General features: G+C 34.5%; 1 protein-coding gene across 1 annotated transcript in view; it reads right to left on the reverse strand.

The window, feature by feature from the left end:
- The window catches only part of Dtwd2 (DTW domain containing 2), a gene marked incomplete in the record, with an annotated part of 112,120 nt that overhangs the window by 82,183 nt on the left and 16,566 nt on the right, over nucleotides 1–13,371 (reverse strand). Inside the window, 3 exon segments of the mRNA XM_013506983.1 lie at nucleotides 2,790–2,982; nucleotides 3,317–3,411; nucleotides 6,632–6,728. Of these exon segments, the coding sequence (XP_013362437.1) occupies nucleotides 2,790–2,982; nucleotides 3,317–3,411; nucleotides 6,632–6,728 (385 nt within the window).

Here is a 13,371-nt window from a genome sequence, read left to right on the forward strand (position 1 = left end):
CCCTCAGGCCATCTTTTCTATTCTCCTGTTCCTTCTCAGCAATAGAGATCTCCTCAGCCTTATCTTTGCAGTCCACAGCATTACTGGAGCTTTCTTTCTGGCCAAACGCACAACATTTTAAATCATCCTGCTGGGCTCTTTGCTCTTGAGTCTCAATATATATCTGGCTAAAGGCCCCCAACAATAGCCATGCAACTTCCCCAACATTTGACTGCCTTGAAATTCCTTTTGCCAGATTAACCAGTCCGCTGCTGAGTCACTTAGCCAAACCTCTAGACTCCCCAACTGACGCAATGTTTCAACCATAACAATCACTAATTAAGGGAAATGTAAATCAAAACCAAAATTAGATATAACCTCACCCCAATTAGAATGGCTGTTTTCAAAAAGACAACATCAAATGATCTCATGTACCTAAAGAAAAGACTACTCTTATAAAGGTGGGAATGTAAATTAATAAAACCCTCACAGAAAACAGTATAGAGGCTCCTCAAAAATTAAAATCAGAACTACCACATGGCCCAGCAACTACACTACCAGGTATAGATTCAAAGGAAAGGAAGTCAGTGTGCTGGAGAGATATTTGTACTCCCATATTTACTCTAACACCATTCATAACATCCAAAATATGGGAGCAATCTAAATCTCCATCAATGGATGAATGGGTCAAGAAAATGTAGTGTATGTATACACTATTCAGCATACTAATCAGCCATAAAAAAGTAAAATTCTCTAATTTGCAGAAACATGGATGAACTTGGAGAAAATAACATGAAGTATATAAGCCAGGTGTAGAAAAAACAAACCACCACATGAACACACTCATCCATGCAATCTAAAAAGGTGACTTCATAATGGAGAGAAGAACAGTGGTTACTAGAGGATGGAGGAAGGAGAGTACATGGGGAAAGGCAGAGTCAGGTCACTGCGCAGTTACAGTCAGGCAGAAAGACAAGTGCTGGTGTCTACCTGCATGGTATGGTAACTAAAGTCAACAGTATTGGAGCTGGGGATTTAGCCCAGCGGCAAAGCGCCTGCCTGGCAAGCGCAAGGTCGTGAGTTCGGTTCCTGGTACCGGAGAAAAACAAAAAAATAAATAAATAAATAAAATAAAGTCAACAGTATTGTAGACTGTATTTCAAAACATTTACAGGAAAGAATATGAATGCTCCCACCATAACAAATGGCAAACGTTTGAGGTGATGGGTATGCTAAATACCTGATTTGATCATTACGCAATGAATACATGTATCAAAACCCTGTAGGGTACACATAATTATATGTCAGTTAAACTTTTAAAAAGAGTAAGATAAGTAAATTAAGCAAAAATAAGGTATAAAGGTCATCATTATAAACAACCTAAGAACTTATATTTGTAAGTGCTCATAAAACAGTAAGCCTGTTTTGACTATTCATAGAAAACGTGTATATTTGTGTGTACAGGATCACAAATAAAACACATCTTTAGGAAAAAGTAAAATACTTGGAAATGTATGTAAATATATGGCAACCAATTTGTTAACCTGGAGAGAAAAAAAGTCCCTAGAGAAATAAAAAAACATTATTTTGAAATGAACCCAAATATAAGGAGAAATAATTTCTAAAGAGTTTGAAAGGATTTAAAAGCTACCATTTTTAAAGTGACCAGACCCAGATGGTTTCCACAGACCTCCATCAAAATTTTTAAAAAGAAATGAACTTCAATATTATTTAAACTATTCCAGTCCACAGGAAAAAATTAAAATGTTTCCAATTTATTTGGGAACATTAACATTGCTTTAATACCCTAACCTGATAATGAAAATACAAAAAACATATGTATACTGTATTACAATTCAATGCTATTAAATAAAACATAACTGTAAGCAAAATATCTCAAAATGTTTTGATAGTCTACTCAGTAGATCTTACTTTCAAAACACAGAATGATTCAGTATTAGGAAATGTATCACAACTAATAACAACAAAACTTGAATGAAAATTCTTATAATAATGAGTATCAAAAAAATTTTTTAAAAAAATTAGTCAATCCTAATGAGAACTAGATAATTTAGTAATAAAAGTATTTAAATATGGTAACAGTCCTTAACAAAAAAAATTAATGCATGTAGAAAATAATCAAAATAATCCTGAGATTTCTCTGATTGAGTCTCTGAAAAACTTCTTTTTTGGACATAGTGGTTTTTTGAGATATGGTTTCACTATGCAGTTCAGGCTGGCTATTGTTGGGGGCCTTTAGCCAGATATATATTGAGACTCAAGAGCAAAGAGCCCAGCAGGATGATTTAAAATGTTGTGCGTTTGGCCAGAAAGCTCCAGTAATGCTGTGGACTGCAAAGATAAGGCTGAGGAGATCTCTATTGCTGAGAAGGAACAGGAGAATAGAAAAGATGGCCTGAGGGCATCACAAGAAGCAGCAATTATCCCAGGTTGGCCTCAAGCTCACAGTGATCCAACTGCCTCAGTTTCCCAAGTACTGAGAATACAGGTGGGCACCTGTAATTACCACCATAGTAGCTCTTGTATCTGAAAACTTCAATATAGCACAATGTTTAACTTACATTGAAGTATGGCAGTAAGAGTTGGCAAAGGACAACAAATTTGAAATGTTATACATATATAATAGGAATATATATATCAAACACAGAGATATACACATCTAGGTGCATACATTTACACATATAAATACCACTAAACTCACATATAAAAATATATGTATATCCCTTCACAGAAAATGTAAGTAATATACATAATTATATATTTGCATTATTATTAAAACAGCACTGTACCTGTTTGGGAAGGCGGAACAAGGGATTTTTATAGAAAATGTCCTTAGCCTGGCTCCATGTACCATCAATGATGATGATTGTGGAAGGATAAACAGCAGAATCTAATATAAATTCTTCCAAATTAGCAGCTTCGGCCCCTGGATAGAATATTAATGTACCAGACTTCCGGCAGACAGTTGAAAGTTCAGTATCTCTAAAAAAAAGTTTTTATAAATATATCTTTATTAGCTTGTGGGGAAAATAAAAGTTTTATTATGTTTACTGGACTCCTAATAAAAGTTCCCCCCATCTAATTATCTGTCTAATTAAAGATACTAATTGTTAAGGAAATGTGAATTAAAACTCTCAAAACCTTACGTACTCTACTGACTCAGTAGCTGTAAACCTGCTGCTCTCTAGGCTTCCCAAACTTCGTTGCCCTCTACCACAGCTTTTCTCTCCAACTACCAGTGGCATAACTTTAACCCTTCCAAAGAAAGATCTATGTGGAACAGAGCTACTTTAAATTGCACTAAAAGTTACTTTACCTTTCTTCGCTGAAGCGACGACCAATCTTTACTTTACACTTGTCCTGGGGGAGGCATGCTTCTAACAGAGGAACAGTCCGCAATACTTTGTTTTCCTGCAGTGAAAAAATTAATTAAAACATAGATTTTAATTTAGTTCAACACACTTCCAAAACTTTTAATGGGGGGCTGCAGTTGTTACTCAGCAGTAGAGGCCTTGCTTAGCATGCACAAGCCCCTAGGTTCTACCCACAACACTGCAAACTTTCTTGTTGCCAAAAGAATTCTAGGTGATTAACTACTACATAGGCCTTAGGTGGTTTAGAACATTTTCTAGTATTTCTTATAATGTTCTTCACTCCTTATCATTACTATGAGACTTCAATCCAGACTTAGTCACTTCCCAAACTTTCATCAATGTAATAAACATACATATGTCAAATTAAATAGTGCCAAAAGATTTTAAACGCCACAGCTGTCCCCACATAAACTCCCCAGTATCATTTCCAAGAGACAACTGCCTTAACTCTTTCACTTATTTCTTCTAAAAGTTATCTCTATTTCCACATATGTATTTTTCCTATTTCTTAATTTATCAATTTTAGGTATTACCTGTAAACTACCAACTCTCATCATAATAGCTAATATTAATGTACACAACTCAAGTGCAATACATAGATACAAATATAGATTCACTTACTTTTCATAATAAATCATAAAAGAAACGTATCTTTTACTGGGTCCATTTTACTAAAGAGGCAACTACTGCACAGAAAGGTTAACTTGCCCAGAGTTTACAGCATTTACAAAACTATTAAGTATTTGAATGCAGGCAATCTGTCTCCAGCCCTCACTTTTTTTTTTTTGGTACTGGGAATCGAACTCAGGACCTCATGCTTGCCAGGCAGGCACTTGTGCCACTGAGCTATATCCCCAGCCCCCAGCCCTCACTTTTAACTACTGCATTTTATAACTGCAGCCTCTCAAAACAAATAAAGATTTAACTTTCTTTTGCCATGCCTTACCCTCACCTCTTACATTTTAACCACTTACCAGTCCAATTAGGACTGGTTAAATACAGTTAAATACAAATGTTAAGTGTAAATTTAACTGGACCTGTTAAATACAGGATGACCAAAACATATATCCTTTCATAAGTTTTATAAGACAATGTAACAGGAAATATAAAACCAACAATTTTATCAAATTTATTCAACAAGAACCAACTGACATGACACCTACCCAAGCCACACTCAGGTTAGTCAGTACATAAACACACACACAGCCCGTGATGCTCAGGCACACTGTTAAGCGGTCAAGCTAAACCACTTAAATGAATAATATGTATGTCATTATAGCTAAATATACACTGTTCACAAAAGGCTACAGAGTTTAACATTGCTCTTTTGTAAAGCTTTTTTTTGTATTTGAGTTAACCTACTGCTTTTTTTTTTTTTTGTATCTGGAATCGAACTCAGGACCTCACACTTGTCAGGCAGGTGCTGTGCCACTGAGCTATACCTCTGGCCCAACCTGCTGCTTTTATCCTTAAGTATTTTCCACATTCATACACCTATATTTTGAAGCCTCTATCATATCACCTTATATGATCTGTTCCATTGGGTCTTTTCCCAGCATTCCCTTCTAGAGTCTTTCCAAATGGTTTTTAACCATTTTTATGGTGGTGACATCAAGCTGGCATATCCTTTTATTAAAAACAGTTTGCTGAAGTTAAGCACATATAGCCCGGTACTGGTGAATTAAAAGAAGACTGTAGTTCCTTTTCAGTAAGGAAAAATATGAATATACTTGTACACACATAATTCACATTTCTGGTACACACTATTTTAGACAGATTTTTTTTTTCTAAATTATAAATTAATCATGCTAAAAAAACTTTTGGTGATTTGAAAAGACTAAAATTGTCACAAATCAATGAACACATCCACATTTTAAAAGCTATCATGTCTGGAACAACATAAAAATGAAAAGGCACCATATTATATATACTGTAAAATGAAAACAGTATTTGCAATTAAAACTCTTCAACAAAACTGCTGTGGCCAGCAAGCTGTAATTGTAAGTTTGAGCTACACCATGTTATAAGCACAGATGCTGTTAATATAATTTTTATGACCAAATTGCTGGAATCCTAAAAAAAAGTGTGGTGTTGTTAAGACTTTCAAAGTCTGGTATAAAAAAAGAAAAAAATTTTAAAAAGCTTTAAAAGTTGCTCAACCAATGGAATATTTAATAATTTGCAATAAAAGAAAAAATGTTTCATCATTGGAAAAAGAAGGGGGCTAGGGATTTAGCTGGGGAATGGAGATTTAGCTCAGCGGCACAGCACCTGCCAGGCAAGCGCAAGGCCATGAGTTCAATCCCCGGTACCAGAAAAAAAAAACCAAAAAAAAAAAAAAAAAAAGGAAAAAGAAAAAGACAAATTAATTTACTTTATATCTTTATTAAAGTCTTCAATTAAAAAAGGCTCTGAAAGTTAAACAATTATTCTTCTTCAAAGGTGAGATTGGGGAAGGGGAAAGAAGGGACAAGAAAAAAAAAAGAAGAAAAAAAGTAAACAAAGCTTTTGTTAATAAGGACGAGAAGCAGCGTTGAAGGCAGGGAAGAGGAATGAGAAAAAAGAAGCAAGATATACAGATACAAATTCCCTATGATGAATGTTATTATGTTTATCTAAAATGTACTAAAAAATAAAAAAAATTTTACAAGGAGACTGGATTTAAAGTATCCTGAGTTCCTTAATACTGCGTTTTAACTCCGGTTTACATTAACTCCATTTATACTCTATGTTGAATAGCTTTGTGTTAAGTGTAATTTAGTTTACTATAACTTTCTAGCCAGAATAGGAAAGTATTAATTAAAAAGTCTTTAAATATAACATATAACATAAAATATACAAATCTGTTTTGTTCTTCTAAAAGAAACCCAAAATTTACTTACATATTCACTTTGTAAGACTAAAATGCCAAAGTTACTTTTACTTTAACAAGAAAAGACATCAAATGACATAAGCTACGGCCAAACTTTTAGAAAACGGTGATTTTCTTAACTCTTTTCTCAAAAAATTGTACCTTCATTTGACATTCTGGGGTTCTAAATTTCTGTACTATGCAATAACAGTTTGTTAAATATTATCTATCTCTAAATGGTCTGACTCTATCCTATCATATCATATATATAAACTTTTTCCTGAAGAGTAAATATGTATTACCCTTTTCAGAAATGCTAAAGGGCTGGGAAGGATGAGTGTCTCTATGTGTATGTTTCTTCTTGTGCCTTATTTTATTTGAAATTGTATAGTTTACCAAATCTTACCTCTGCTGGATGCTGAATTATATACAAGTGGGTAGAGATGTGCAAAGGGTGTGCTGGTAGAAATGGACACAAACACACTTTCTGAGGCCGGCTGCAGAGTAAAAAAAGAAAAAGGAAATGTGTAAATTTTTAAAATACAATGCTATAACTATATCCTAACACTTGAACATAATCCATGTTAAGTAAAAAGATTTGGTAAAGTTCCCATTCTTTTTAAAATGAAACATTAAAAATGAATTTAATCAACAGATTCAGACATGAAAATCTGGGAAGAAATTAAAGCACATTATTTAAAGTAAGAACCCATAAAGTAAATTCATATAAGATACCTCAAAAAATCTTATCTTGGTTATTATCAGTGGAAGAATACTCACACACAGTCCTTTAATTCATGAAGTAACACTTCTAACTTTCATTCCAAATCAAAGAACGGATTTCATTTCAATAAAAAACCAGGAAAATCTCTTACAGCATTTCAAGTTGAAAGGAACACGAAGAAGATAAAATATTAATATCAATATAAGTACCACCTGGAAAAGAATTCTAATCAAATTAGAATTCTAATCAAATTAGAATTAGCCATCAATCAAGTAAAAGAGCTTAGCAATTATGAGAAGAAATTCAAATAGAACCCACCAGATTATACTTACCCAGAATTATATTCATAGAGTATCTGCTTTTTCCATTTGTTTTTCCCTTTACTACTATTTATTTTGTGGCTTTTCTTTATTTACTTTTTAGTGCTCTGCTATTGTTGGGGTAACTCTCATACAAAGAACAAAATTCAGATAGAATAAAAGAATACACCAACCATCTCAGACCTCCAACATGAGGTATTCTTTTCCTAGGGGCAACGAAGGTCCAGTTTCTTGTGTGTCCACCCAAAGGTATTGTGTGAATAAATACAGATATGCTACCATTAAATCCTATATTGATGAGTAAGTTTATAGTAACAAATTCATCAGGCAGTTTGATCTCAAATACTATAGGACTGAATTTTTCACACCATAGCCCTATTACAGGCAGATGTGACATGTCATTGTATGGCTACAGAGATGAATATCATAGTAAATATACTACTACAAAACTGACCACTGCCAATTCTTTCCTCAATTTCACTTATGTGGAGTTACAACTTGAGATAAGAAATGTAGGTGTTACATTTAAAAAGTATACAGTTTAAGTAAATTGGTTCAAATACCTGTTATAATTACCCATTCATTCTGCAAGAAACTATCAACCCTATGCTCCTACTAAAGCAATTACACACATCAGCCCTGTCCAATCCTCAGCCCATGGGCTGTATGCAGCTCTGGACAGCTAGTAATACAAGCCCACAAGATCATATGCTTTTAATGTTATTGTGTAATTTTTAGTGATATTTTGTATGACTTAACTGTACAGTGCTCAACCTCAGACTCTATAGGGAACAACAGAATGGATGTAGGGAAGGGCACAGCACAGTGCTAACTTTGCCCCCTGTGTCCACCATACACAGGTGAATCAAAGTCATGAATCATTCATTACCTGCACTTGTACAACCTGGGGAGTAACATGCAGCAATGATCTATAACAGTATTTCAACCTACCTACATGTATGGGTGCCTGTGAAGATAGGTGTTTACAGTTATTAAGTATGTACTGCTTCCTTGGTATTTTGGCTAGGATGGAGTGAAACAGACATGTAAGGTTTATCATTTAATTCTTAAACTTAGGCTTGTATTATTTTATAAAATAATTTAACATGTTAAAACATAAAAAGGAAGTTTTGTTCCATACATTAACTATATTTTATACTTCATATGTAATCCAAGACAATTCCTCACCATTCAAGATAGCCTGGGCAAGCCAAAAGCTTGGACCACCACAATCTAGACAGATGGTATCCTAGGCAGAGGCAGAACACGATCCCACCTCCTCTTCCCTGAAGAAGACTAACCCAAGAGAAACCAACACATCCAATTTCCAGTGACTTTTGAAATGATTCAGTACAACTGTTCTGCCCTACACTAGATTTCCTCTTAGGAATGCAGGCAGTTTTACAGGGATAGACAGTCTTCCCAAGATCACGAGGGTACACACACACACACACACACACACACACACACACACACACAAATGCAGACTGTTACAAATGGAACTGAGTAGCTGACAAAAAGAGGGCCACTGTAAGAAAGGACTCCTAATTCAGAGAAGGATGAGTAGGATAAAATACAATCCAACCTAAAAAACTTCAGACTATTTTTTATACTATTTCAAAAGCATAAACTAAAATGATCCAAAAAATAAATACAGAATGCAAGAGAAGAATCAAGTAAAAATTGCTGTTTTTCCAAATAACATCAATCTAAAGTTGTGTCTTAATCATACTCCAATGTATGGGGTAGAGTTCAACTTTGAATTTTTAAATAATTCTACTCGAAGTTTGGCTGACAAAAGCCATGAGTCCACAAACATTAGCTTTAATCTTTTACAGATCACAGTCTTAACACAATAGTATCCTGTACTGTCACAGTAACATTTTCTCGAAAAGGCTGATTTCTAAACTTTAGTAGATAAAACACCTGTGCGCCTTCAGTAGCTGTAACACATTATTTTTGTAATTTATTAGCATTTGTTAAATATGTTGTGCAGTAATTGTTATTAAACTGAGTTAAACTTCAATTTATTTGGGGGACTTTCAGAATTAAATAAAACTTCTATATCACTGAAGTTCATCAGTAGTATCATAAAACTACTTATACACACTGCCCTTTCTAAACTCCCTACAAAAATAAATACTTTGCCCTTAATGGACTCAATGACTATGTCAAATGAAACTAATTTTTAAATAATAAATTGGACTGAAACATTGTGGCCTTTTAAAATGAACCTTTGAAAATCTAAAGATCTACAGCTCTCCACAGAAATCAAGTTATCTTCACATCGAGAAACCATTAAGAACATTTAACAACTGTGCTCTAAAAATCTCCTAAAAGATGGTTGTCTGGAACTGGTTAGCTTCTTAACTCACACCACCAACGTCACTTTAACCCATGAATCTGTGCAATGGTTAAAACACTTTAAGCACAGAATTTGATCAGGATCACAGTGCTCGTGGTCCAGAACAACCCTCTCTCCTCATTTCTAAGTTTTTCTTACTCAGCGAATTCTAGGCTGAATTCACTTTTTATTATAGTGAGTGAAACTAATTTTTAAATAATAATTATATATATATATTCATTCACTATCTATATATATATATATATATATATATATATATATATATATATATCTGCACTCTGAGCTGTCACATCTGCCTTTCCTCTAGACAGTAAACCCAACTACAAACAGGCTTTGCTTAGTTCTTGACTTGGTACCCTCTAGTATTCTTTTTCAAACCATAGCTTGCCTAAAGATCATCTAGAGGGCTTATGAAACTAGACTTCTGAGCCTCACCACTCAGAGCTTCTAAGTAAGCCTGAGAATTTAAATTTCCAGCAAAAGTTCCCAGGTGGTGCTGATGCTGCAGATGGCTGAGGAGTGAAGACATGGAGGATGGGAGGGCCACAGTCTGAGACGCAAGTCCCTAGTGGAGTCCACCTCAGTGGTTTGTATTTTCTTAAAGTGTTTTAAATTCATTTATACCTAAATCCTGCCCAGTAACTTCTACCTGCAACTGAAAACTGGCAAAGCCTTATGAATGTTTGTTTGGTTTGTTGGTTGGCTCGCTTGTTTCTGGTTTTTTGATTTTTTGAACATGATCTTACTATGTAGTTAAGGACGGCCTTAAAGTCACTATATAGCCCAGGCTGGTCTTAAACTTACAGCAATCCTCCTGCCTCTGCCTTCCAAGTGCTAGAATTACAGGCATACACCACCATAGCTAGCCTGATGAACTTTTATGAGGAGTAATAAAAGAACAATACACAATAAAGTATAGAGAAAAGAAATAGTCAAACTATTTTCTTACACATGAAAATATGCCCTTTTCAAATTAAGGAGCTCCAACTGTCCCTCAGACAAAGGACTTCTATTTAGAACATATAAAGAATTTAAAAAATCAGGCCCCCCAAATTCAAAGACACAATCCAAAAATGGGCACCTGAGATGAATACATACTTCTCAGATAAGGAAAACAGATGCCAAATAAATACATGAAAAAATGTTCAACATCATTAGTCATTCGAGAAATGCAAATTGAAACAACACTGAGATTCCATCTCATCCCACAAACAATGGCTGTCATCAAGAAATCAACTAACAGCAAATGCTGGAGAGGCTGTGGGAAAAAGGAACTCTTCTCCACTGCTGGTGGGAGTGTAGACTGGTAAAACCACTGTGGAAATCAGTTTAGAGATTCCTCAGTAAACTAGGATTAGAAGTCACATTCAACCCAGCTATTTCCCTTCTGAGTAATTTTCCAGAAAAACTAAAAACATCATGTCACAGTGATATATGTGCACCCATGTTTATAGCAGCACAATTTGTAATTGCTAAATTGTGGAAGCAACCCAAATGTCCATCCACTGAGGAATGTATAAAAAAGCTGTGGTAATTTTATATAATGGAATATTACTCAGCTATAAAGAAAGATAAACTTGGGGCTTTTATAGGTGAATGACCACAATTAGAGACCATGCTCAAGTGAAATAAATCAGACCCACATGTGTAAACACCGTATTGTCTTACTAGTTTAAGAACCTGAAACAGTGAATAAAATCTAAAAGGTACAATAGATACTATAAAAGGAAAAGAAATTGCTCAAAGGAAGGAAAAACTGGAATGAGGGAAAAGAGAAAAGAAAGAAAGAAGGGAAAAATATGTATGTATGTATACACAGGACAGCTAAGATAGCTAAGACACTGACTTCTATTACTTTATTGAAAGGACCAGTTAATGCTTAATTGTTTGATCAAGCTCACCTGCCTATATTTATCTGAGTAACCAATTTGAACATATCAATATGTAATTCAACCACTGTTAATTTCCTATCACCCTGTCTGAAAATATGTATTGCTTGTACTGTTTTTTGTGTTATTTTGTAAATGTCTGTGTCTGCTAATGTTTTCGTTCTTTTATCTTTAAAATTAAAAAAAAATTTAAAACAACAATTAAGGAGCTCCAGACAACACTGTATGTGATAAAATGACCCCTGACTGGGGGACTGCATACAAACTGGAGAACTATAAAGACCTGATGGGGACACCATACTAGGGGCTTCTCTGAACTGGAATCCTAGCTACTTCTACAGAGTTGTAACAGACGTTGGCTCCCATAGCTGCCCAATGTGCAACATGACACCTTCTACCTGAACTGGACTGTGACTATGTTAGGCTGCTGCAAGGATTCCAGCACAAAAGAAATGCCAAAGGCTATTCTAATGCAAGCTGGTGTCACACACAGCCTAAGCTGTCTTATGCACCTGTATGTCTAGCAACTGGCATTATATCACACGTATCTGCAGGGCTTTTTTCCCCTTTGTCTAGGTCTTTGTCCCAGTGTTCTTTTCTAAAATAATCCAACTCTTCTCTCACTATCACCCTTAATTCCTCCATTTTCTTCATAGAATTTTATCACTGTTTGATATTATATTGTCAGAATGTTGGTTTTCTTTCCTACAATGTAAGCTACAGGAGAAAGCACCTGTCCTCCCTTTACACTGCTATGTCCCTAGCACTAGCAAAGTGTTCAAAAATATTACTGAATACATGGAGTATCTTTACATCCCCTCTTACCTCCACCTGGAGATGTCTTTCTTATGCACACTTTCCTATCCCATCCCTTTATTTCCTTATATGTGAAATTCTGATCTCTCCTTTATGTCCTACATAGTACTAAAGCAATTAGTTTTTGTTATAAATGAAGTCTACTGTTAGGTCTTCCTTTGTTACACTTTGTGATCATTTCAACGAATGACAGTACACAAGAAGCAGAAATATTTACTGAAGAAAATAACAGCTTAGCCCTGGGTGTGTAAACACTAATTTAAGATAAAATTAATCGCTTTGCCTAATGCTTTGATACCCTGATAAACATTACCTATTTATTTTAAAGCATGTCTCCTTTATTAATCAAATTCTAATTACAATTACTTTAAACTAATAAAACTAGTCTTTAAAACACTTTATAATTTCAACTAAATTTACATTTAATGAGTTACTGTTTAATAAGAACTTGTGTTTATCTTAATATTTATCTTTCTCATACTTTCCTAATCTACAGTGCTCTGCATGCACTATAATGATGACCAGTGGTTCAATTGTTAAAACATTTTTTAAAAACTCCTATATCCAAACTTAACTCTTGAAGGTTTAAATATTTCAAATGGATAGCAGACTAAATAATTTATTAACTAAACAAATTTTTATTCTAATATTTACTGCACATCTATGCCAGACATTAGGACAACAAAGCAGACAAAGATTCCTGCTCTTGTGGAGCTTTTTCTCACTGTGCAAGAAGGAACTGTTTAAAAGCTCTTTGCTTCCTATCAAATTGTCAGAAAAAAAGAGCACAACTACACATCAAAAACTATTATTTGTAAATAATGGATATTTGTTTTAAAATAGAAATAAGGATACTTCTACAACTTTAAACATCTGCAGAATAAAAATAACCCAAAAAAACATAAAGTGGTCAATTGAGTAGAGGTTTGGGGAAGAAATAGTAAAATATGTCACTGACAATGTTGTGGTTTTCAATTTACTCCATCATAAAAATGGTAACAGCCTGCTGGCTCCCGGAGGGTGGGCCCCCAG

Source organism: Chinchilla lanigera, unplaced genomic scaffold, assembly GCF_000276665.1.
Source record: "Chinchilla lanigera isolate Chin_1 unplaced genomic scaffold, ChiLan1.0 scaffold00007, whole genome shotgun sequence".
Taxonomy (NCBI): domain Eukaryota; kingdom Metazoa; phylum Chordata; class Mammalia; order Rodentia; family Chinchillidae; genus Chinchilla; species Chinchilla lanigera.